The sequence below is a fragment of the Exserohilum turcica genome (assembly GCF_000359705.1).
Source record: "Exserohilum turcica Et28A unplaced genomic scaffold SETTUscaffold_4, whole genome shotgun sequence".
NCBI lineage: Eukaryota > Fungi > Ascomycota > Dothideomycetes > Pleosporales > Pleosporaceae > Exserohilum > Exserohilum turcicum.
Genome location: NW_007360247.1, coordinates 1,322,552 through 1,345,072, shown reverse-complemented (window position 1 = coordinate 1,345,072; position 22,521 = coordinate 1,322,552). Strand labels below are relative to the sequence as shown.

The following is a 22,521-nucleotide window of genomic DNA, read 5'->3' as shown; positions in this document are numbered from 1 at the left end:
CGCGTTAGCAAAGGAAGCAGCCAAAGAAGAGCCAAACTCTACAACAGCAAGCCTCGCCTTTCTAGGCACAGAGACGAGACTACTACAGCTAAGAGATCAAAGCCAAGAGTGGCATAAATATAGAGAAAGAGCCATCCAGGAAAACAAGCATACCTACTCTGCTAGATTTCCCCTTGCTTACCCTAAGGCAATCCAAATCCCAAGAGGTACACCAAGGGAAATCTCTAGCGCCTTCTTCTCTCTCAAGCTAGGCCACGGATACTTTAACGCCTATCTAGAGAGAGTGAAAAAGAGAAACTCAAACCTCTGCGATTGTGGGAGAGTACAGACACCAGATCACCTTCTCCTATACTGCCGGCACTACAACACAGAAAGGCAAGCGCTAAAAGCAACTCTTCGCGAGAACTACCTAACAATCCAACTACTCCTCCACACTAGCAAAGGCAGAGAGGCGACTTTAGCTTTCATTGCTAAAACTAGAGTAGGGACTAGAGGCTGGCATCTAGGCCAAGAACAAGATAACTAAAAATAAGCGAGAACAGAGAGACACTACCTAAAACCAATAATAACTAACAAACTTTCTTAAGTTACTTTCCTTAGCCCTAAAAGAGCTCGCTGGAAGACAGCCCTGCTGTCTAACATCTCTTCCTGTTTACTAAACTGCTCTTCAGCAACTGGAGTCTGCTTTAAGCGCAGCTAGAAGCGACTAAACCGCAGCACAATAGCAGTACTATACAGAGAACACTCTCACTTTAAACAAATTGTACCTAGAACGGCCTCTGGCCAAAGTCTTACATAGTCACTGACTGCAGATAGACTCTAATGGAATAATAATAATAATAATAATAATAAGCGAGTCAGTTAGACAAGCGAGTTAGTCACCTCACTAACTTTGCGCACTTCTATAAGCGTATAGCTCTACTATATTATATTAGTTTTAGTAGATATTAACGCAATAGATTAACTACTATCTAGACTATCTTTCTTGCATGTACGTGAGTTATGGCTAGTCTCTCTGCACCTACTACAGCGCGCTAGAGCCTGGCGGCTGACACCTGATCGCTCTCCTCCCTGACGCTCTTCATGAGCAATCTGCTGATCAGCCTCGCGCTGAGCGAGTAGATCCTCTTTAGCTCCCTTTATTAGCACTCCTTGCTTCTGTATCCGCTTCCTTTTACGCTACCTACGCTTTGTTGCTACCTCGTTAGCCCTCTTAAGGCTGGTGATCTAATCGCGCATTAGCTTAGCTAAGAGTATTATAACCTTAGCCCTTTTCTTAAGCTAGTTAATTGCTGCAATAATTAATGCTAGCAAAGAGCTCTTATGCCGCTAAACCCAATCACGTATTAGCGTTAATTGAGCTTCAAACTCGCGTGCGTTACTTGGGGTACGAGCCTGCTAGAGAGCCTCTGCAACAGCAGCTACTGGAGTAGTAGGCGTGCGCAGCTTTATGTCTAGCTTTAATAGAACAGCGTCTAGCTAGAGAGGAATAAGGCCTGCGCCTTAAAAGGCTAAGCGGATATTAGCTAGCGTGAAGGATTGATTAAACGCTGTCTTGAACGCTGGTAGAAACTCAAGCTTGGTAATGTGGTTGATGTGGTTGCGTATTAGGCTCTCTACCTCACGGCTATACGCGCGCTTTAATAGCGAGAAGCAGCCAACGTTAAGAGGTTGAAGTAGGTGAGAGGAATGTGGCGGCATATAGAGTGTGTAGATATTGTTCTTCTTGCAAAGCTCTTGAAACTTAAGAGACTAGTGGCTCTTATAGCTGTTAAGAATAAGTAGACGACGTGTGCTAACAACGCGAGTCTTTGTGTGAGCATTAAAGTGCTTTAGCTAGGCAACACCTAGCTCGTTGTTCGTCTAGCTGTTGTTGCTGACTGTGATCGCCTAGTCGCGTGGGATCTCTACTTCCTTGTACTAGGCGGATAGATAATATTTGCTAGCGAAGATGAGGAATGGTAGAACTGCCTAGCTAGCTGCGTTAATTGCTGCGATTAGCGTCACCTACCCACGATTGCCTGGCTTAACTGCCTTTGGCTAGCCTCTTCTCTCTAATGCTGTTACGACTAGCTAAGTTGCGATCTTGCCTATTATAAAGCTAGCTTTGTTGAAGTTGTAGACGTTCTTGTTATAGATGCTATACTTGGCCTTTGTCTGCTCTATAAGCTTAAACTAGCTCTTAATTAGGACTAGATCTTTACATAGAGCTCTCTACCTATCGTACGCTCAATTAAAACGCGTTGTAAGACTGTCTGTACGCTTGACAAAGTTGGCTGGCTACTTCTGCCTAACCTGGCCAGCGCCGCACGTAGCTAGCAGCTTATTAGCTATATCGCGTATAGCGGCGTACGTGGGCGCAAATCCACGTGAGTTAAGATTAAGTATATGACTAACTATTACCTCCTCTTCTAGCTTAGTAAGCTTCTTTGAGTTGGGCTAGCAATCGCGTCACGCGCGCTTTCTAGCGCGTTAGTTAATTAGTGTTGATTTTGGAATATTAAAGGCTATAGCAGCGCGTTAGGTACTTTAGATTTAGTTTCTATCTAAAGAAGAGAGAGCAAGCTGAATATCTGCCTTGTGAGAGATTGACTAAGAAGCGTGGCTTGGAGGCATTGTACGCAAAGGTGTGGTGGGTGATCAAAGTTGGTAGGGTGACCGACTCGCTTGTCTGACCGACTCGCTTATCCGTCACGTTAGGCGTAAGAAAATAAAGAAAGGCCTCCTTCTTCTCCCTACTGCGCGCTAGCGCCTTAGCTGTAGGTGTTAAAAGTGCTGTTAGTCGATTCCTCGTGGTCGGTTCTCCTAGATATCGTGCTTTCCTAGCGGTTTCCAGAAAACTCGAAGTTGTTGTTGTTGGTTGTATGATTCTATTTAGCTTCCGCGACACGCCGGTATTCTAGTACTCAAATACTTGAGTCAGGCTGTTGATACTTGACGGCTCTTTCATTTTACAAGCACGAAACAAGTGATGTGGTAGTGTGTTGTTGTGTTTAGTAGATGAGCTAACATGCAGGTTCCGCGGGGCTGTTTCTCCGCTTTCCGCTGGGGCAATTGTGACCGCCAGCGGACGAAATTGCCTTGAACGGGTACTGTACAAACACACGCGACCATATCAGCCACCGAAGAAGCTCATGGATAACACAGCAACATCTCCAGTAATCAGAATGAGTGCATCTTCCGAAACTAACAGCCAGATCAACGAATCAGATCACTCACGCATCCCACCTCGACTATACTCCATTAGCAAACGGCCATCATTGGAAGACTTCAAGAAGCTCATCACCGAGTCTGTATCATTGCGCTATCCACTAGCGAGTACTATCGAATCAAATGTGCCGATTTATGATCTCGAAGACTACCCATCGCTGAGTTCAGACCAGAAAGTTGCTCTGCAAGATGAATGGCATCACATTCTGCTGTCAGGGCCTGGCGTATTCGCCACCAAGAATCTATGCAAAGACATGTCTCTCATCGACAATGTAAACACCGTCTACGCCAAAATCATTGCTGAAGAAAAGAAAAGATGCAGCAAATGCGGCGACCACTTTGCCGGAGCCGGCGCAAACGATCGCATCTGGAATTCGCTATCCAAACACTGTCTGCTCGACGCAGACTCGTTCGTAGCCTACTATTCCAATCCATGGCTGCCCCTCATCTCTGAAGCCTGGCTAGGTCCCTACCACCGTCTGACTGCCCAAGTCAACATTGTGAAGCCCGCCGCCAAACCCCAAATTTCCCATCGAGACTACCACCTTGTATTCCAAGACAATGAGTCGTGCGCAAGGTTCCCAAAAGCAATGCAAGTCGCATCTCAGTTTCTCACACTGCAAGGCGCAGTCGCACACTCGGACATGCCGGTCGAGAGTGGGCCGACGCGTCTGCTACCGTTTAGCCAGAAGTTCGACGAGGGATACATGGCGTATCGCATTCCTGAGTTCCAGCAGTACTTTTCGCAACACCATGTTTCGGTGCCGCTGAACAAGGGGGATGGCTTGTTTTTCAATCCAGCGCTGTTCCACGCGGCGGGTCAGAACAACAGCGCGGATATCATGCGCTCGGCCAACTTGTTGCAGATCTCGTCGGCGGTCGGCAAGCCCATGGAGTCGATTGATACGTATCCGCTTGTCGAGCGTACTTGGGACGCATTGAAAGCTATGCATAGAAACCACGGATTGAGTGACGAGGTCAGGGCGTTAGTAGGCGTCGTGGCGGAAGGATACCCGTTCCCCACCAATCTTGATAGAAGAGTACCGGAAACAGCGGGCATGGCGCCTGATAGCGAACAAGGGATTTTGATAAAGTGTCTGAAGGAGGGAGTCTCCAAAGCGGATGCATTGGCCCGGTTATGCAAGTTGAGAGACGATTCAATGGCTTGAATAAGCCTGGGACTTTGGTTATGTTATGTTTCTCTATGCTTTCTAATTAGCACTTTTGACGGATTATCATGATTTGGTCTTACCAATGAAAGTTTCTCATACTCTGATTGATTCATACCATCATGTCTTTATACTCCCAGTGAATATGCCCCGATGCTTCTATGGTGACCACAGGGACATCAGGCGCGCTGTCACACCAGACTGTTGAATTAAATAGATGAGAAGGATATATCATGTGCACCAGCAGGCTGCGTCAGAAGAGGGTATGTTGAACAGTCTAGTTATGAACAGCACAGATTCCCATTGAGCTGTTGTAGCGTGTGTAAGATCCCATACAACCCAGCACCTACTAATGAATACAACTTTCCATTTTACGCTGTGCACGGTCCTGCATACTGAACGCTCCAGCCATCCGGTAGTTGTTGGGTAGGTGCGACACTCAAGCCACATGTGTCCGTGGCTTGAACTAAATAACCGCCGAGAGTCGTGGTAATTATTTGTGAACCTCCTACGGGGACGCAGCCGCCTCCAACATTGGCGTTATTTATGTTGAGAATCTTCACGTTGCAGTCACTGGGCGGCTTGGCCAAAACAGACGTGGCAAAGAGGAGAAGAGTGGCGAAGAGCGGCTTGCAGAGTATGGGGGCCATTTCCTAAAACAGCATTAATAAATGCGTTGCGTCGGGAGATTCGAAATCATGGCCCTACGTTTGTCTGTGTTTGTGTCTGATGCTGGAAGCCTGGTTCTCTGGTTAGATTATTATTTACAGGACAAAATCTACGGTTGTCAGGAGCCGCTCACCCAAAGAGTTGATGTCTTAGTATGCAGAATTCGAAGAACTGACTGTGGCAACGAGGGAAGTACTGCTTAAAAACGATTGTGTTTATATATATGGAGAGAGAACTAGTGCGTCAGAGAGAATAAGTACCATGAGTAAGGCAACCTGTAGTAAGTCTAGAACGTGTTCAGATATGTGGGGGGTGTTCGGCACAGAAACGGACCTTTTTTACTGAAGCTTTGTCTGAAAATTGTACAGGCTTACTGCCAGGCGTATGGAATAGCTATTTTCCTTATTTTTTTTAACATTTTCTACAGATAAAATCTATATAGCGTATCTAAAACAAGTTGGGTTATTAGACTTGCGAAATCTACGGTACAGATGAGGACACTGCAATAATAAGTTGTGGTAGCTGGATTATATCATATTGTTGGAGTGATGATATGGATGAAATAGGGGTAAATGCATTGAGCCGTAAGACTGCTACTATAAGACTAGAGAGATGCATTTGACAGTGCGAATTGAACATGCAAGTATCGAGGTTAATTCCCGAAGTTACTGCTGACAGAGGTGTCTACATGGCTCCCGAAATGCTACCGAAGGCATTTCTTATACCTGTTCTTCCTCTTCGAATCAATATATCAGTTAATATATCGAAATCTTCATAGCGTTTAAGATTTTTTTTCTTAACCAATAGCTGTAGCACTGAGGGATAGATCGGGATCAGGTTTAAGTCTGGATTAGGGGGTAATAATTCTTCGGACCGATTGGATTCATGGAGGCAAGGGCTATAGGAAGTGACATGTGTAAGTAAGTATAGCGCGCGAATCACATCTCACAGTCTGTCAAATTGTAGTGCCACTAACCCTATGGTGGTATAACAAATAGTGCCCTATAAGCTACTAGTTCCGATCGTTGCAACCTATTCTCACAGTGCACAGGACGGCATGCAGCCCTAGTGTCTATTAAATGAACACATGCAGCCTCCGTCTATGTGTACGTACATGATTCAAACCCAACAGAAAATCCGTAATAATGTACGAAGTGGAACCATGGAATGATTGCTATTAAGGAGAGATTCAACTGGTTTGGTATACAAGAGCGAGCTCTAAATAGATAGTGCGTAGCCAACATACATACCCAGTCCAGGTTCCACACACGTATGATACATTCATAGCAGACTAGAGCGTGTCTAGTCAACTTCTGACGTGAAAATTGATAAGTAAGGACTAATCGGGGCAGGCGTTGTGATAAATCTTCAATCGATCAAGAGATACGAGTGACGCTACCGAACTAAGGCCGTGATGACAGCAACATCGAGATGAGTAAAGCTATGCGTAGATGGCGCACAGTGCCAGTATCCTTTCGATCTTGCTACAGCTGATTGCTGGCAATAAATGGCCGAAGAATCAGCCAGACCGCAGTCATCAGCAATCACTCCCCCCTTCTACTCTTTGACACACCGGTGTCACGTTTTGTGGTTTCACGCCAAAATATGACCTAATCTTCCTGTTGGAGTTTTGAGTTCGCAAGAGTACTTAGCCCGTGCGCTCGCTCGGTCACATGGTCATGTCCGCGGGTTCAGCCGTGTATTCACTGCGTATCCTGTTCATTGAATGCTCGCACTTACCACTTCACTATAGGCCAGAAGGCTTCGAGTTCTGTGGTACAACAAGATCCACGAGTACGCATGTCGACCCAGGATTATCACTATGGGAAACGCAACTCGATTACAATCACAAGACTGGCAAACAGTCTGCAATCGTTGGTTTGGATGAAGACTCAATGCTATCCTTTATTCATTGTGTCGTCTCGCAAGTGCGCCTCATGGCACGGAGCAGCACAAAGATGTGATCCAATGCAACTCATGATTTTAATACCCATGAATCCACGATTTGGAAAGCATCCTGTAGCCCATCTACACATTGCACTCCACACGTTGCATGGAAAGTGAGTTTTTCATGCCAACATTGCGCATTCACAAAAGAGTAAAATTCCTACTTTGTTGTTTAACATGCAAACTGTATTTCTCTCCAAGCACACACGTACATACACGCGGCACCCAACGCCCTTGCAAACAGCCTCTGCCCCTTCACCACTACATTGCAAACTCCACCCCGCAGCCACACATACATAACTCCTCAGACCAAGAAAAGCAACAGCATCTTCAAAGCCATTCATCACACAGGACTCGGCTGCTCATCACAACCCCCAACCTTTTTTTCCTCTCCCCAAGAATTCCAGGATACCCCACACAAAGAGCAATGGCCGACTCAACGCCCGACACGCTGCTCAAACTGGCTTCTGAGCTCTCCGCGCTAGGCGTCTCCCTCGCCGCAGCAGGCACCAAGCTGGCGGCAGCAGCAGCAGTGTTAGAGCAAGAAGCCGCAAACGTGGCGGTGATGAATGCGCAGAGGTGGGGTGTTGATGTCCAGGTAAGTCTTCTCTTATTGTTCATCCTTGTGTGATACTACATTGGACATGTAGATCGGAGAAGAAGTTTAGGGGAGTAAGCAGAATGTAAGTAGAATCTGTGAGCTAATGGGGAGATAGGTGGCGGTGAGAGCAGGACCGGGAATGTACAGGGGGCAGGGTCAGAGTCAGGAGGTTGTTGTTAATGGAGCAAAGCAGTGAGAAGATGTAATGAGGGAGGGAGGCATGGTGTGGATATTTTGGAGACACCTAGCGAGCATTGATAGAAGTTTTCTGCAGGACGTAAAAAAACAGGAGAGTATGCATGTGGTATGGAATGAATTTATTGGTGAATGCCAATGTGCGATTTCTCTAGTTAGGACAGGTTATTATCGTCTAGCTTTCTTTATGTGAAAGGTCAATAGTACAAGTGCAAAAAATACGGTGTGCCTCCCTTTGTTCAGACTTGGCCTTGACTATTATTGCAGCACTCCAAGCATTGCCAAGGCTCCGTGTAAACACTCTTCCAGCCTCTTTTGGGTTTAGGGTAAAAGTTTTTATCTGATCATCAGATAAGATCCGACGTCGGACGCAGGATGGACCAATCACATCACTTGCCAGCTCCGAACTGACTTACGCCGCTGTTTGAATAGTCATATGAGCAACGTACGCGTATATGCACGCGTATGGAGTGGCGTGAGCATGACCCGAAGGAGATGATATCCGGACATGCGGAGAAAAGCTTATTCATCGACATTTTCCTTACGTTGTGTAGTAACATTGTGAGCGGGCGGCTGATTAGTGAAGTTCGTCTCAAGTTGGGCATGATAGCGGGACTTGTCGTCGGTCGAGGCAGAGCCATCGCGCTGGAAGGCCTCATCGTTTGTCATCTCTGCGACACAGGGACAATGGTCACGTGTGCACCGCTCGCAACCCGACTCTGTGGGCTGGGGGCTGGGGACGGCAGTGTGAGCATCGAAGTCGGTGTCAAACGACTTGCGGAAGGGCGTGTCATTCGCAGGGTGGTTGGCAAAAAACGCCCTTGGAGGGAAGTGGCCTGCTCTGGCATCCAGCTCTAGTCTCGCACTTTCGTATCTAGCTTTCCACTCGGCGGCTTCCTCCTCGAGGGCCTTGATCTTTAGGTCGAGGGCAGCAACTTGGCGTGCGTACACAACCCTCTCGTTGTCGAACCGGGCATTGAGAGCAGTTAGCGACGACTGGAGATCGGAGATGGTCTTCTGCTTGCGCTGGCGAAAGTTGCGCTGCGATTGCCGATTCTGGGCCTTGCGTTTGGACTCTGGTTCCTCGGTGGCAGGCTTACGGCCAGGCTTGGGCCGGGGCGGCACTACATGCGTCCTGCTGAGAGGCCCTCCGCCAGGCGGGGGAGGGCCGGTGCGGTTGGGAGCAGTCGACTGCGCCATGGCGGCCTCGTGGAGCGGGCCGGCGGGGTGGGGAACGAGCTCTGGTCGGCTGTCAGCAGCTGAGGCGAGAGATGGGTTTAGAGTGTTTGGAGCGACAGGTCGCCGCCCACGGGCAGCAGCCAGCAGCGACAGGCGCGGCGAGCCATGGGTCCATGTTGGGGGCACACAATGGGCGTGGCACTTACGTCGGCCGTTCTGCGCAGGGCGAACCGTGTCGACACTGGCAGGCGAGCCCGGCAGCCTTCCAGGCGACGAGGCAATGCTGCTGCTGGCCGAGGGCGGGGCGGGCAGGGCGTGTTGATTTGCAGCGGCCGCAGCCAGCAGCGACAGGGGAAGACAATTGGCGTGGCACTCACGCCCGCCGCTCTGCCCAGGGCGGACCGTGTCGACACTGGGAGGCGAGCCCGGCAGCCTTCCGGGCGACGAGGCAATGCTGCTGCTGGCCGAGGGTGAGGCGTGCGAGGCGTGCTGGTGTGCAGCGGCAGTAGCAGCAGCGATGGCTTCGTCGTTGGTGAGCATCATGGGCAGCTGCGGCGTCGGTGGGGGCAGCATCAGGTGCGAATGGAGAGAGAGAGAGTTATCAGATGGAGATGCCGCCTTATCAGATCGAGCTCCCAACGGCCGAGCTCCGGCCGACGCCGAGCTCGGAGCGGCTCGGGGAAACCCCCCGGAGCCCGCGCCTGCCACTGGCAGCATCCCGAAGAGGTCGAATACACCATCTGCGTCGTCTTGCGCTTCAAAGCTGCTCGGAGCAAAGTCGAGCCCTCCCAAGCCCCTTGCTGGGGCTGCAAAAAGCTCTGCTCCATCGAACTCGGCGTCCCAGTCCATGTCCTCAGCCTGTCCGTTCATGGTGAGTCTGACGTTTGCGATGTCTTCTGCTGGATACTTGAGAGTTAGTAATGCTGTGGCTGGAAGATGGCATGCAGTGGCTAGAGGGGACCTGCGTCTTATATACCTATCCAGCTGCCCGTAATTGGAGCGACTGCCCCGTACTCGCCATGATCAGAACGACCCTCTTTTGCTAACTGCCTGGTACCATCCAGCTTTCCCACAAGAGACGGTTCTGGAAAGGGAAATCTTCTCCAGATTAGCGAATCGTGGGTCTACATGGGACACACTTTCCTCGCAAATGTGTGTGAATCGTTCGACTCTTTTCCTTCGTCTCAAACTTTGTCCAATCTCTACTTCGGACGCGTTGACTCCTACCCATCAAACTACCCAACAACCCTTTGGCAAGCCAATAGAAGCCCGGGAATTCTCGCACCACCAACCCCAGATTATGCACAACTGGTCGAGTAGTGGATTCGAGAACGTATGCTCGAGGACACTACTGAGCTCAGAGAGCCCTGGAAACGCATCGACTTGAACCGGAGACAAACCATGCCACGGAAATTAAGGGTCGCCCATTTTCATTCTCCCATTGGAATACCCAGCCTCGTTTTCATCACATCCTTTGCCCCACAGCATTTTGCGGTATCATGAACCCCGGTAACCGGATCTATCTATACTTTCGTAGCGCTGACCCTATAGGGCTGCTGTCCCTTGTCGCGTGGTCCCACAGTGATCTTTCCTAGTAGGAAATGAACTGAGAACCACTGTGTCCCGCATCCGAGCACCATCTGCAAGCGCCTGCTCAACCAAGTTGAAAATAACGCACCCCTGCTCCAGATCGGGTATCGCTATCTCAAAATCAAGCTGTTGAAAACCCACAATCCATGGCTGGCGAAGCTCCAATCTACTGTCATGTTCGGTGAGTGCATAGACTCCCCCCACAGATGCAACCCGAAAGTGTTATCCTGAAGTTGCCGATCATATTCCCATGACCCAAGCAGACTCACTCATGGGCAGATGCCTCTGGTGATCCCGGTATTCAAGTCCTCAACGATAAAAGGGTCTGGCGGCGTGACAACTATAAGGCCTTGGGGCAACTACCATAACCACTGCCTTATTCTATAACCGTGGTGCAGTTTTCCTACCTCCCTAACCACTCAAACCGATTCCCATCACCCCAAAAAAAAACAAGCCGTGTCATTTCCAGTGGGTCGGCTCCACAGCGGTACGGGGACGACGGGAAGTCCCGCCACAAGTCGCGTGCAAGGGTCTTGATGGGTGGGTAGACAGTGCCATTGGCAATATCATGTTTCTTCATCGTAGATCCCTGTGCAGGTCCTTCCTTCGTGATACTTCGCTGTACCACTCGCAGGCGCTGGTGAACAACTTCGATCGACTGGTTATACCTGGTTCGTTTTCGAGCTCCCCGGTTGGAGGAGAGTGGAAACAGGGCCACACAAGACATGCTTTGAAAGAGGGAGACGCGGATTGGTCGAGCGGTGCGAGCCGTTGTCGGAATCAATAGCGCCTCATTTAGGACACCCACACTCGCACTCATACGTCAGAAAGCAGCAGCAGCAGGAATAGGCGGCCTCACACCGAAAAATTGGCGTTTTTTTTTCGTGACTGGGTCATGAACCCGGCGGGATGGAAACTACTAGTTGTACTATGGTTGGCACCGCATCCACATACACTGGGTGCAATCTCCCCTTCCCCAAAGATGCCCCACTCGTGCCCCCAACACCTGGAACGTCGGTATTCGGTGCCAGAAGAGCTCCAGCAAAGCATCCGGTGATGCGAGAAACTTCTAAGCACTGGCTCTGAAGACAACGCTATTTCCGTGTCTCCACCTGATGGTCTCTCGCGCATTCATGACATGCAATGCGCGCGCAAGTGCCTGTTCAGAGTAGCCCTTCCCGTCGACCATCTCGCGCTTGAGAGTAGAAAGGTTGACCTGCCAGCCGATGGGCATACGGCGTCTGAGTTCCTCTTCTACTTTGTTCACTTCGTCCATGAGCTCCTTTGAGCTTTGGCCTTCGCCTTGGTTCACAGCGTCCATGGTAGATGCCAGGAAGAGACGGATGGCTTCGTCGACGTGTGATTCGTCTGCGATGGGGGATAGCGAAAGCTTGGCTAGCGACTCGGTGATACGGATAATGGCTTCGAGTTGACGCACTGTGATGGGGATGCTCGATCGTTGGTTGGCGTTCATTTCGGAAGCGTGCACTTGTCGTCTGATGCTCACAAAGTAGCTGGATAGTTTCTCCGCTGCCTCGGGCGAAAGACGCGGCGCGCACTTTTGCCTGCAGTACGTGATGTAGCGTTTCATCTTCTCAATGGGTATCTCGGCTTGGATATTCTCTTCCACGCCGCGGCCGCCCATGGCGATGCCCATCACGTGCTTTGCTATCCGCTCATCACGGCCGCGGTCGTGCTCGTCGCGCACAATGAAAATCATGTCGAAACGCGACAGAATGGTGGTTTGGAAATCAATGTTTTCACCCGGTGTCTTCATGTCGTCGTAGCGCCCGAAGATGGGGTTGGCAGCAGCCAGTACTGACGTTCGCGAGTTGAGGATCGTGGTAATACCGGCCTTGGCGATAGAGATTGTTTGCTGCTCCATGGCTTCGTGAATGGCTACTCGGTCTTCATCGCGCATCTTGTCAAACTCGTCGATACATACCACGCCGCCGTCGGCTAGAACCATGGCACCTCCCTCCAGGTAGAACTCGCGTGTGTTATGATCACGCTGAACCGAAGCTGTCAAACCGGCGGCCGAGGAACCCTTTCCAGATGTGTAAATAGCGATTGGCGATACTTTCTCCACGAATTTTAGCAATTGCGATTTGGCGGTACCAGGATCACCAAGTAGTAGCACGTTGATGTCGCCACGCAGCTTCATTCCATCAGGTAGGATCTTCTTTGAACCACCCATCAGCAAGCATGCAATGGCTTTTTTGATGTCTTGATTCCCGTAGATCGAGGGCGCAATGCAGCGCGAAAAGACTTCGTAGATGTCCGGCCTCCGGCTCATCTCCAGGAATTCTTGCTCTTCCTCCTCAGTAAAGACGGCGTTGCCCTTGCTTCCGTGATCTACCTCTGCGTGGATACCAACAGCGCGTATGTACGGATTGCGAATGGCTACGGCAGCGTTTCCTGCACGCTTGGAACCCTTTTGCTGGTAGATGGAGAAGATGCCCATGACAGAGCATCGCGTACCGGGAACAACGCGATTCGCTAGGTATCTGTCGGCCGAGATCATGATGTGTCGCGGCAGTTCACCAACTGGAACCTGGTCGGGCGCTTCCTGTAGCTTGAGCACTTGCTGGTCGATGAACTGGCAGCGCTCGTGCATGACATAGTATGGGTCTAGCGGACATTGTTCGCCAGGCTCACCCTCGCCTTTTTTCCTACTGCACGTTCTCGGAAGAGAGACTCCTGCAAACCCTCCTGCTACAGGTAGGATCTCTTCGTGCTGGCAATTCCGGCATCGAATCGCTAGGGCTGTGGATTTGGAAGAGAGTGTGGAAGCACCGATAATGATACCGGGAATGCGGACGAGTTGTGAAACATTCGTGGCAGTCAGATCGCGGATAGAAAGCTCCGAAGCGTTGGAGTGAAGAAGCAGCTGGTGCTGGGGAAGCGAAATGTTCTTTTGTGAGGGGTACACGATGCGTTGTGTGCATGTCTTGAGAGCAGCTTCGAACTGAATGCTGTCAGTATGCATACGAAGGAGCATATTATACAACGTACAAGGGGTATAATTTCAGCAGGGTTTTGTTTAAGATCATGTGCAAGCTCAGGGCTGTAGCTGATAAGGTGGGCAACGTCAATATCGCAATAGTACTGCTTCAAGAGTACATTTTCGCGTATTTGATCTCTGCAGCTTGATTAGCAATGCATATATGAGACCAGAGCTATCTCTTGTACCTGTAAATGAAGATGTTGTCGAGTGTAAACTCCATGATAAACTCGACAAGGGCTTGCTGCACCCGCGAGGGCGCAGCAGCATCCTGAGGACCATCGCCTGCCTGACTACCGAACAAGCTAATAGAAAATGGAGTCTGTCTGTCCGCCATTGTGTGTCGTGTCGTCAGTCGTTATGGTGTTGAGGGGGGGTGTAGAGGGGCAGATGAAGCCGTCGTTAGGGGCGACCGACGCGAATTGTGAAGTCGCGCTCGCGTTCTTGGTCTGAGCGCCATCCATTTTCTATCCTTTTCGGGTTTAGCGTCTCCCTCTCTGTGCACACCCACATCCTTTGTTCTCATTGCAACGTCAACCCATTGACATGAAAACTCTCTTCCCACACATCATAGCTGTCGGTCTCTTAACGCATGGCACGTATGCTTCAGAGGAAACTGTAATGGTGTGGCAAATGAGCTCGAGCTGACTCTTTCACCTAGACCGACTAGCGAATGCCCCGTACTGAGGATATCGTCAGCAAGCGGACACTGACATGCACTGCCCGGTAATCCTAGAAACTTCTTGATTGCGCCTCTGATTACTATCAAATAAAGGATGCCGTCAGATCAAGCACTCCAGCATCATCTTGCTCTACTACGCCTTCGATGTGCTGGTCTCTCATCTTTGTAGGCGGCGCTTTGCAATACCGACGCTCAAGCCCCAGCGGGCAAGATAAATTTCATTGGCAATATTTCCACTCAAATCCGCAAATCGAGTTGTGTGTGCCATCGAAGCGACCATGGCATTGATATTTCGCAATCTGCCCCTATCTTGGTGCGATGGGTCCCACAAAGCACGTGGTCCTGCGTACTACTCATTGCTGGCGTCTAACTTGTTCAGGAATGTGTCACGTCTTTTGCATGATCGCGTGTTCCAGCCGCACTCTCGACTTGCATCATGTCTCGTATGCGAGATAACACCTGAGAAAGAAAACTGCGTTTCTTCGCGATTACGGTCAATACTCTGACTAGATTGTTGTGAAAGCTTCGCGAGACTCGGAGGCTCCAAGAACCCTATGTCGACTTCGCTCTCACTGTCCGAGTTTACTTAGTTGCACATATGCTGCTGCCATTAGGTAACATCAGGGAATACTAGGTGCGAAGAATGACAACACTCAGCTGGAGTCTCACGCTATTTGGCGACATGACAGGCTTCCTATTGTTTGCATTGAACGTTCAACATGTGAACGGGTGTCTCGGCAATCTCGATACCCCTTCAAAGCGTAACGAAAGCAATCCGAGGGCCTGGTGAGGTCTAGATGTGAGTAAGACATCGCAAACCAGCTGTTCACCCTTTCTTTCCTCTTGGCCTCGAGGCTTCCGCCAAAATTATGGTTCTTACCTTACACCATACGATGCTCTCAACGGGTGGGCGTGCTGCATCTGCTGCATTTAATTGGCTCTTTCTAGGTCCTGTATCTTACACATGGCGGAAACTAATGCTTAATCGCTAGCGGAGCCCTGGCGCCAAGCGCATCCTGCCAAGCCACACAACCACCCGTCGGGCGGAGACACCGAATCGGCTAGTCAAGCTCCCCATCATTCCCACGGTAATCTAGTTTTGGGTTGCAATCACCTACTTCCAGCTGCCCAGCTTCCTGAAGTCCCATATACCTCCATCCTGGAATACCAATTGGTTCTTCACTTGCCCACAGTGGTGTATAGGGTTGCACATGAGACAGCAGTGGTACGTTATTGGATACTATTCCATTATGAAGCGCTTTTGGTGTATCCTGAAGGATCTTACCTACAGGAGAAACCGGGTGTGACAAAAGCATTTAAGCTGCTTCCCACCTCGCTATGTCCGTAAGGTTCTTTCAACACTCATCAACGCGTTCGAGCGCCAGGAAAGCGAGATTCAGGTCTCTCAAGATGCGAGCTCTTCCTCAGTTCAACTATATTTTTGCTATTGGCACCATATTTGCGTTCCTTGACGCTTGGAATATCGGTAGGTATTCCTTCTATTGCAGCGAGTCTTGTACAGTAGAAACACTCGGTCTTATCCCCGGCTTTCATTGCGGAACCATAATGTCCTAACCTAGGAAATGTTTTCTGGGATAGACCTTCCTGACTCAACTAGGTGCCAATGATGTTGCAAACTCATTCGCGACTTCTGTCGCTTCCCGCTCGCTCACCCTCAAGCAAGCCATGTGCATCGCTACGGTAATGGAGATGCTCGGAGCCTTGCTTGTTGGTGCAAGAACTGCCGATACCATTAGGACCAAGATAATCTCGACAAAACTCTTCGAAGAAGATCCATCAGTACTCATGTTGGGCATGATGTGCGCTATTATCGGGTCCTCTGTCTACCTCACCGTCGCCACAAAGTTATCCATGCCCGTGTCCACTACGCATTCCATCATGGGCGGTGTCATCGGCGTGGGCATTGCGGCAGTCGGCCCTAAGGGCATCGATTGGACATTCAAGGGAGTCTCTTCTGTCTTTGCTGCATGGGCCATCGCTCCTGGTATTGCTGGTGGCTTCGGTGCGATCATCTTCCTCATCACCAAGTACGGCGTCATGCGTCGAAATAACCCGGTTTACAAGGCCTTCTTCATGGTCCCGATCTACTTTTTTGTCACTTCATTCCTCCTCACTCTTCTCATTTGCTGGAAGGGCGGATCTGCGAAGATCAAACTCACTGATGTGCAGGTCATTTGGGTCTCCATTGTTGTTGGTGTTGTTGTCGCTGTTGTTATTGCTACTTGTACGTAGAAAATGATGTCGCGTACTTGACATGCACTACTAACATCTGACCTTTAGTCTTCATCCCATTCCTCTATCGCCGGATCATTAAGGACGACTGGGAGTTAAAGACAAGGCATATAATTTTCGGTCCTCTACTTCTTCGACGCCCAGAACTCACTCCGCGCCCAGAGGGTGTCAGTGTCGGAAACATCCCTGACTTCTACGCTGGGCATCTCAATGCAGAAGAGCTCGAGATGAAGCGTGCCGCGGAAGCGCGTGTCAGTGATGGCGATGTTGAGAAGACTGCAACCATCACTGCAACACCTGTCAAACCGGACGATATCACCCCAGTTGGTTCCAGTCACAAAGCTACAACCAATCCAGGTCGCAAGCTTTCTATAACCAAGAAGCAACCACCTGAAGGTCCTTGGTACACACCCGCTGTCGTTTTCTACTGGGTTCGATACGCCATCTTCCGCGGAGTAGAAAAGGACGTCGTTACTCAGCAAAGTAACAAAGACTTTTTATCTGGCGACATTGAAAAAGTCCACGCCACGGGCGAGCATTACGACAACCGTGCCGAGTACACGTATTCCTTCCTGCAAGTCATGACGGCAGCGACTGCGTCGTTTGCCCACGGCGCCAACGATGTATCCAACGCCATTGGTCCATACACCGCCATCTACTTCATCTGGTCCACCGGTGAGATCTCGAAAAAGGTGCCTGTGCCCCTCTGGATCCTCGCTTTTGGCGGCGGTTGCATTGTGCTTGGTCTATGGACATACGGCTACAACATCATGCGCTCGCTCGGCAACAAAATCACGCTTCACTCGCCTTCTCGTGGCTTCTCCATGGAGCTGGGGGCCGCCATTACTGTCATTCTGGCAACGAAACTGGCACTTCCTGTCTCGACAACCCAGTGCATTACGGGTGCGACGGTTGGTGTCGGTCTCTGCAACGGGACTTGGAGGACTATCAATTGGCGTATGGTTGCCTGGATTTACATGGGCTGGTTCATTACACTTCCTTGTGCTGGGCTTATCTCGGGCTGCTTGATGGGTATTATTCTTAATGCGCCGAGGTGGGGCATGGGCGTGTAGATAGATGCGGCTGGATGGGAGTGGTTAGTTGACATCGCTGTGAACTGCGATGGAGCACGAATGAACAGTATGGTGTGTTCGCTTTGCTCACTGAAATATGCATACATTAATTGTTGTTGCCATATCAGTGCCACTCGCATGACAGAAGCCACACAGATACTCTTTGGAAATGTATAATTAGGATTCATGCCTTGCTTATACAATTTTGTGAGGTTCAACTAATCTTCAGAATATTTGTGCTCAACCGAAGCTATCTCTACATTGGCTAGCTACTCTAAGCACTCTAGAAATCAAACTCCTTGACTTCGCCAGCCCGAGTTTCCAGCTTCATACGACCGTTGGAAAAGCCCTGGGCATCCGTGGATGTAGACGTGACATTCCCACCTCCAGTGCTGTTCCCCGCTGCACCATACTTCAGCACAACCGGTCCACCAATCTTGCTTTCCATCTTCATATGCGTGAGCTTTCCACCCGCCCATTCAAGATCAAACACGAAACCCCCTCTGGCTGCAATTCCATTAACGTTTCCGTCACTCCATCCTACCGGCAACACTGGCAGCAACCAGACTTCCCTTACGCCCTTGTCATCTACCACATGCGACTGCAGCAAGCCCTCTGCAACACCGCTCACGAATCCCAAATTGCCGTCAATTTGGAAAATACCCTCATTGACATCCATGAGATTGTTAAAGACGCTCGTGTTGAAGAACTGAAACGTATTTTCCGCAAGCGCAGTCTTATTCTGCAGGCGAGCATACCAGTTTATAGTCCAAGCACGCGACCAGCCTGTTCCCGCGCCGTTGTGCGATAATCGGTCTTCAAGCGTCGCAGCTGCGGCGTTAAAGAGCTTCGCATTGTAGCCTGGGGCGCCTGGGGGAAGAATCTGGGTTCCGGGGTAGAGAGCGTAGAGGTGCGATACGTGGCGATGGCCTGGCTCGGCTTGCACATAGTCTTCCATCCATTCTTGCAATGTGCCTGGGTAGCGAGTCGAGTATCGGTAGGGTGGGAGCTTGGCTTGTGTATCGCGGACGCGCGTCAAGAAGGTTGAGTTGGCGGATGAGCTTTCGAGGGTAGCCACGGCGTTGAGGTAGTTTGTGAAGAGTTCGTTGAGGATTTCAATATCGCATGTGGGTGCAGTGTCGAAATTATACGATTTTCCATCAGGGCCAATATATGTGTTTTCTGGGGAGACAGATGGGCTGGTAACAAGGTACTCAGTGCCGTTGACGCTGTAAGGTTGAAGAGTGTCGAGGTAGAATTCGATGGCTTCCGATACGATGCGCAGGTTTGAATTTAAGAAAGTTTTGTCTCCAGTATACCAATAATGCTCTAGGATGTGAGTGGCGAGCCAGCCGGAAGATAGTGTCCAGTAAGTGGCTGGTAGGTACCGGTCGACAGGTGCCGTGTCGCCCCAGAGGTCAGTGTTATGATGGCTCATCCACCCAGACGCATTGTACATTTTTCTTGCAGTGTTCGTGCCATCCTGACGCATCAGTTGCAGAAGATCGAATAGAGGCGCATGTAGGCTAGACAGACTTGTAACCTCTGCAGGCCAGTAGTTCATTTGAAGATTGATGTTCACAGTGTATTTGGATCCCCACTGTGGATCGAATTCTTTGTTCCATATGCCTTGGAGATTTGATGGTAGGTTTCCCGCACGCGACGAAGCAATAAGTAGATAGCGCCCGTAGTTGTAAGCTAGTGCGACTATTCCAGGATCGGCCGCCCCTTTGCGAGTTGCGTTAATGCGTTCATTAGTGGGCAGACTGCTTGCTTTGACATCTGATCCACTCAAATCCAGCACGCTGGCGTTGTAGAATGGTGCGTAATCTTCGATATGGCGCCGGCGAAGCTCGTCGTAGGAGTATTGGCGAGCTTTCTCTATCGTACTGTCTACAGCAGCTTTTGTGTCATTGTGCCGATATGATGTCGCAGCTGCGAAGAATGTAGTCGCTTCAGTAGCATTCTCCACGACGATATATTCGCCAAGGGTCTTGACATGACCGTCCGACTCCACGGCTAGAGCGGTAGTAAACACTATTGGACGAGTGCCGCCAGTTCCACCGGTCATATATGTCCACCCGTTTTCGTTCCAGTCCTGGTCAGACGCCTCGTTTAAGCCGTCTTTAGGTCGATGGACGCGTATCTGGAAGGATAGTTTTCCGCTGCCGGTGGCCTTCAAGTGCTGGACGAATACGTCGTCTGGTGCTGATACGAACATTTCCCGTTCGTATAGGGTATCATTCACCTGAAAACGTACACCAGACAAGGCTGTTTCTAGGTCCAGCCATCTCTTATACGTGGTATTTCCGTACCTGCTCGTATGGTCAAAATTGATCTCCATATCGCCCAATGTCTGGTAGTTTCTGCATGTCTGCGGGGTGCCCATCATCCCTAGGTTGGCCAGTTTTTGCGCACCAGCAGGGTCACCGCCGGCAAGCAGTTTCCGAACCTCTGAGAGTGTTTGAGAGCCATCCTGATTTACTCGATCCCTTTGACCTCCATTCCAGATGGTTTCTTCGTTGAGCTGGATGCGCTCTGATACTGGCATGCCATATATCATGGCACCAAGTCGGCCATTACCGATCGGAAGAGCATCTGTCCAGGTGTTTGAGTTCGCGGGAGCCGTATACCAGAGTCGTGTGCTGTTTTCTGCCGCTGCTAAGGATGCCAGGCCAGCAACAGCGGCAGCCAGAGTCGCCGCGGTGAACATCGTGATGGCCCTTGCCTTCTCGCTCAAGCACAGCCCAAATACACAAGGTATGTACTTTAGGAACCTTCAACGGCTTACCTCCATATATGAACGGATCATACGACGGTGACCCGCTGTCGTCTAATCCCTCATTGACGGACATGATTTTGCCCGCATACGTCCAAGGTACTACTGCCCACCCAAGTCATTTCTATTAGCGCGGAATCCCCCACATCCCATCTTCGGCGCTACATTGCAGATCATGGATGCATTACGCTGTGTCATCGCGTTGGGTTGCATCCCGGAGTATTTTCGCAGTACATCCTGTTGTATTTAGCCTCGGGGTAAAGCCTTCCGCATCCTGAATTGGCGTCGATGAAGAAGAGGACCCGCGACAGGGTTAAGCTATACGATACCCCGCATTTACTCCTCACCCGGCGTGTAGTTACAAAACCTTTTTCATCAGTCCACGTTGAGTACGCGGACAACTTGACGATGGCTTTCTGGCTAGTTGGGTCTCTTGAAAATCCGTATAGGGAGGGGGTATCGTGATTGACACGGCCTTTTTTAAATTTAAAATTGCTCAAATGAAGAAGAACGTAGGAGGACGTGGTCGTAGTCCATATGTGCAGACCAGGTGGGCAGTGGGAAGATTGCGAGTCAAGGTGAATCAACGGATGATGTCATGCCGATCTCGCTAGGAAGCATCCGCATGTGCTGAACACAGCTATCTTATCACCTTTCTGTCAACGATTGAATCGATCAATCGGCGTCGTCTAGGTGTTTGGTAATTTGATTAGAGTATTTGTGGCAAATCAAATGATAGAAAGTATCAGTTGCCGACTACTATTCTAAGACATCACGTGTCAAACAGTAAGAGTACTCGAATTTGGAAAGACCAAATTAGTATTCTCTCAAGAGATACGGAAGCAACAAGGCTCGCTAGCCAATACACAGATGTATATAAAATTCCTACGCCAATTTGATTTCGATGAATTATCAAACATTGAAAATGTGAAACGGTACTGTGAGTCTTGTAGCATCCAGTAGTCTCGCAATTTATCCTGGGATACAAGGTAGTCAGCTTAATTAGCCTTGACCATCCTGATTGCTAGTGTGTCGTGCGAGTCGACAACCTTCTCGTATTTCCCTTTGAATCTTCCTTGTTCTTCTCCGGACCAAAGGTCAACAATCGTGTATTCAGCGCCAGCATCTAGTCCAGGGACTTCGGAAAAGTCGACAGTTTTAGACTGCGCAGTAGATAACGTATTCAGAACAAATACATGTACGCCCTTGGAAGACTGTCCGTTCCAATACTCAGCCGGGTGAGTCTGATTCCAGGTAAAGTTTGGGTTTACACCCCACTTGTACGGCTTGGCCGGCGCTCCCACGGTAGAGTCCTGGTTGAAATCGATGAGCTCTTTAGTGAGAAAAATCTTCAAGATTTCAGGCTTGATATTGTGCAGCGGTGTGCCGATGATGAGCGGCGACTTAAGGGCGGCCCATAGCGCAAAGTGCGAACGGCTCTCCTGGACGGTGAGGTCGCCGTTGCCCACTTCAAGCATGTCCCAGTCACCATGGCCCCAGAAGTTTGTGGTGTTGTAGAAGAATGAAGCGTGGTTGAGGATAGGCATGATACCCCAAACGTTTCCATATTGACCTTGCCATCTAGGGAAAATGTCACCCCACATCCGCCAACTGTGACCAGTTTCGCTACCCCACTCATCGACGTGCGCATGTCCCCACACGCATTCAGAAAATTGTATAGAGCGCTTGGTGTTGAGGAGTGCATCGCTCATAGACTTGTAGCGAGTGAAGGTCTTTGAGGTCTTCCAGTCGTACCCAGCTGGTGCTGGACTTGATTGCTTTTCAGCAGGAGGACCCCCAAACCAGTTTTCTGGTACCCATTGGTAGGGGTCTTGCCACTCCGAAGGGACGTTACAGTTGTCGTACTTGAGATCTATTCATTGTTAGACAGTTCTTCAGCTATCAGCGTTATACATACAATCAATACCCCACTCTACACACACACACACCAACTTTTAAGCAGAAATCTTTCATCAAAACTCGTCAATTTTCTATCAGATATAGGGGTAACACGTCGCGAGAAACCGATTTACGCCACCTCTAATGTGTGCAGCCCTCTCGTTGAGGTGCTAGAGGGGGTATTGTCGGTATTCTTGCGACGTGTTCGAAATGCGAAAATCTTCGAGAACGCACAGACCGCCCCGATGACTAATAGGGAGACTACCAAACG

The 22,521-nt window shown here is 49.9% G+C and overlaps 6 protein-coding genes across 6 annotated transcripts in view; 2 read left to right on the top strand and 4 right to left on the bottom strand.

Moving 5' to 3' along the window:
• Window positions 1-3,167: 3,167 nt before the first annotated feature.
• Window positions 3,168-4,379, top strand: SETTUDRAFT_92496 (uncharacterized protein; the record flags this gene model as incomplete). The annotated part of the gene is made up of 1 exon (XM_008030280.1): window positions 3,168-4,379. One exon carries the CDS (start codon window positions 3,168-3,170, stop codon window positions 4,377-4,379), a length of 1,212 nt encoding a protein of 403 aa, XP_008028471.1.
• A 3,542-nt stretch (window positions 4,380-7,921) lies between these two features.
• Window positions 7,922-9,840, bottom strand: SETTUDRAFT_42778 (uncharacterized protein; the record flags this gene model as incomplete). The annotated part of the gene is made up of 2 exons (XM_008029963.1): window positions 7,922-9,032; window positions 9,177-9,840. 2 exons carry the CDS (start codon window positions 9,838-9,840, stop codon window positions 8,314-8,316), a joined length of 1,383 nt encoding a protein of 460 aa, XP_008028154.1. The 3' UTR covers window positions 7,922-8,313.
• A 1,615-nt stretch (window positions 9,841-11,455) lies between these two features.
• Window positions 11,456-13,913, bottom strand: SETTUDRAFT_119050 (uncharacterized protein). Its single transcript, XM_008030279.1, has 3 exons — window positions 13,753-13,913; window positions 13,576-13,702; window positions 11,456-13,528 (listed from the first exon to the last, which is right to left on the bottom strand). Exons 1-3 carry the CDS (start codon window positions 13,899-13,901, stop codon window positions 11,630-11,632), a joined length of 2,175 nt encoding a protein of 724 aa, XP_008028470.1. The 5' UTR covers window positions 13,902-13,913; the 3' UTR covers window positions 11,456-11,629.
• Window positions 13,914-15,656: 1,743 nt separating this feature from the next.
• SETTUDRAFT_155366 (uncharacterized protein) lies at window positions 15,657-17,572 on the top strand (the record flags this gene model as incomplete). Its single annotated transcript, XM_008030278.1, has 3 exons — window positions 15,657-15,732; window positions 15,865-16,491; window positions 16,548-17,572. 3 exons carry the CDS (start codon window positions 15,657-15,659, stop codon window positions 17,570-17,572), a joined length of 1,728 nt encoding a protein of 575 aa, XP_008028469.1.
• A 283-nt stretch (window positions 17,573-17,855) lies between these two features.
• On the bottom strand, window positions 17,856-20,285 carry SETTUDRAFT_92213 (glycoside hydrolase family 95 protein; the record flags this gene model as incomplete). The annotated part of the gene is made up of 1 exon (XM_008030277.1): window positions 17,856-20,285. One exon carries the CDS (start codon window positions 20,283-20,285, stop codon window positions 17,856-17,858), a length of 2,430 nt encoding a protein of 809 aa, XP_008028468.1.
• A 932-nt stretch (window positions 20,286-21,217) lies between these two features.
• SETTUDRAFT_138841 (glycoside hydrolase family 27 protein) overlaps window positions 21,218-22,521 on the bottom strand; it is a gene marked incomplete at its 5' end in the record, with an annotated part of 2,600 nt that continues 1,296 nt past the window's right edge. The window contains one exon of the mRNA XM_008030276.1: window positions 21,218-22,224. Within this exon, the coding sequence (XP_008028467.1) occupies window positions 21,350-22,224 (875 nt within the window). The 3' untranslated portion in view covers window positions 21,218-21,349. The remainder of the gene's footprint in view (window positions 22,225-22,521) is intronic.

Coding starts and splice junctions, on each gene's coding strand:
- SETTUDRAFT_119050 (XM_008030279.1), bottom strand. CDS start 13,901: ATGGCGGACAGACAGACTCCATTTTCTATTAGCTTGTTCGGTAGTCAG. Junction 13,703..13,752: donor GACAACATCTTCATTTACAG/GTACAAGAGATA, acceptor ATCAAGCTGCAG/AGATCAAATACGCGAAAATG. Junction 13,529..13,575: donor CTGCTGAAATTATACCCCTT/GTACGTTGTATA, acceptor GACAGCATTCAG/TTCGAAGCTGCTCTCAAGAC.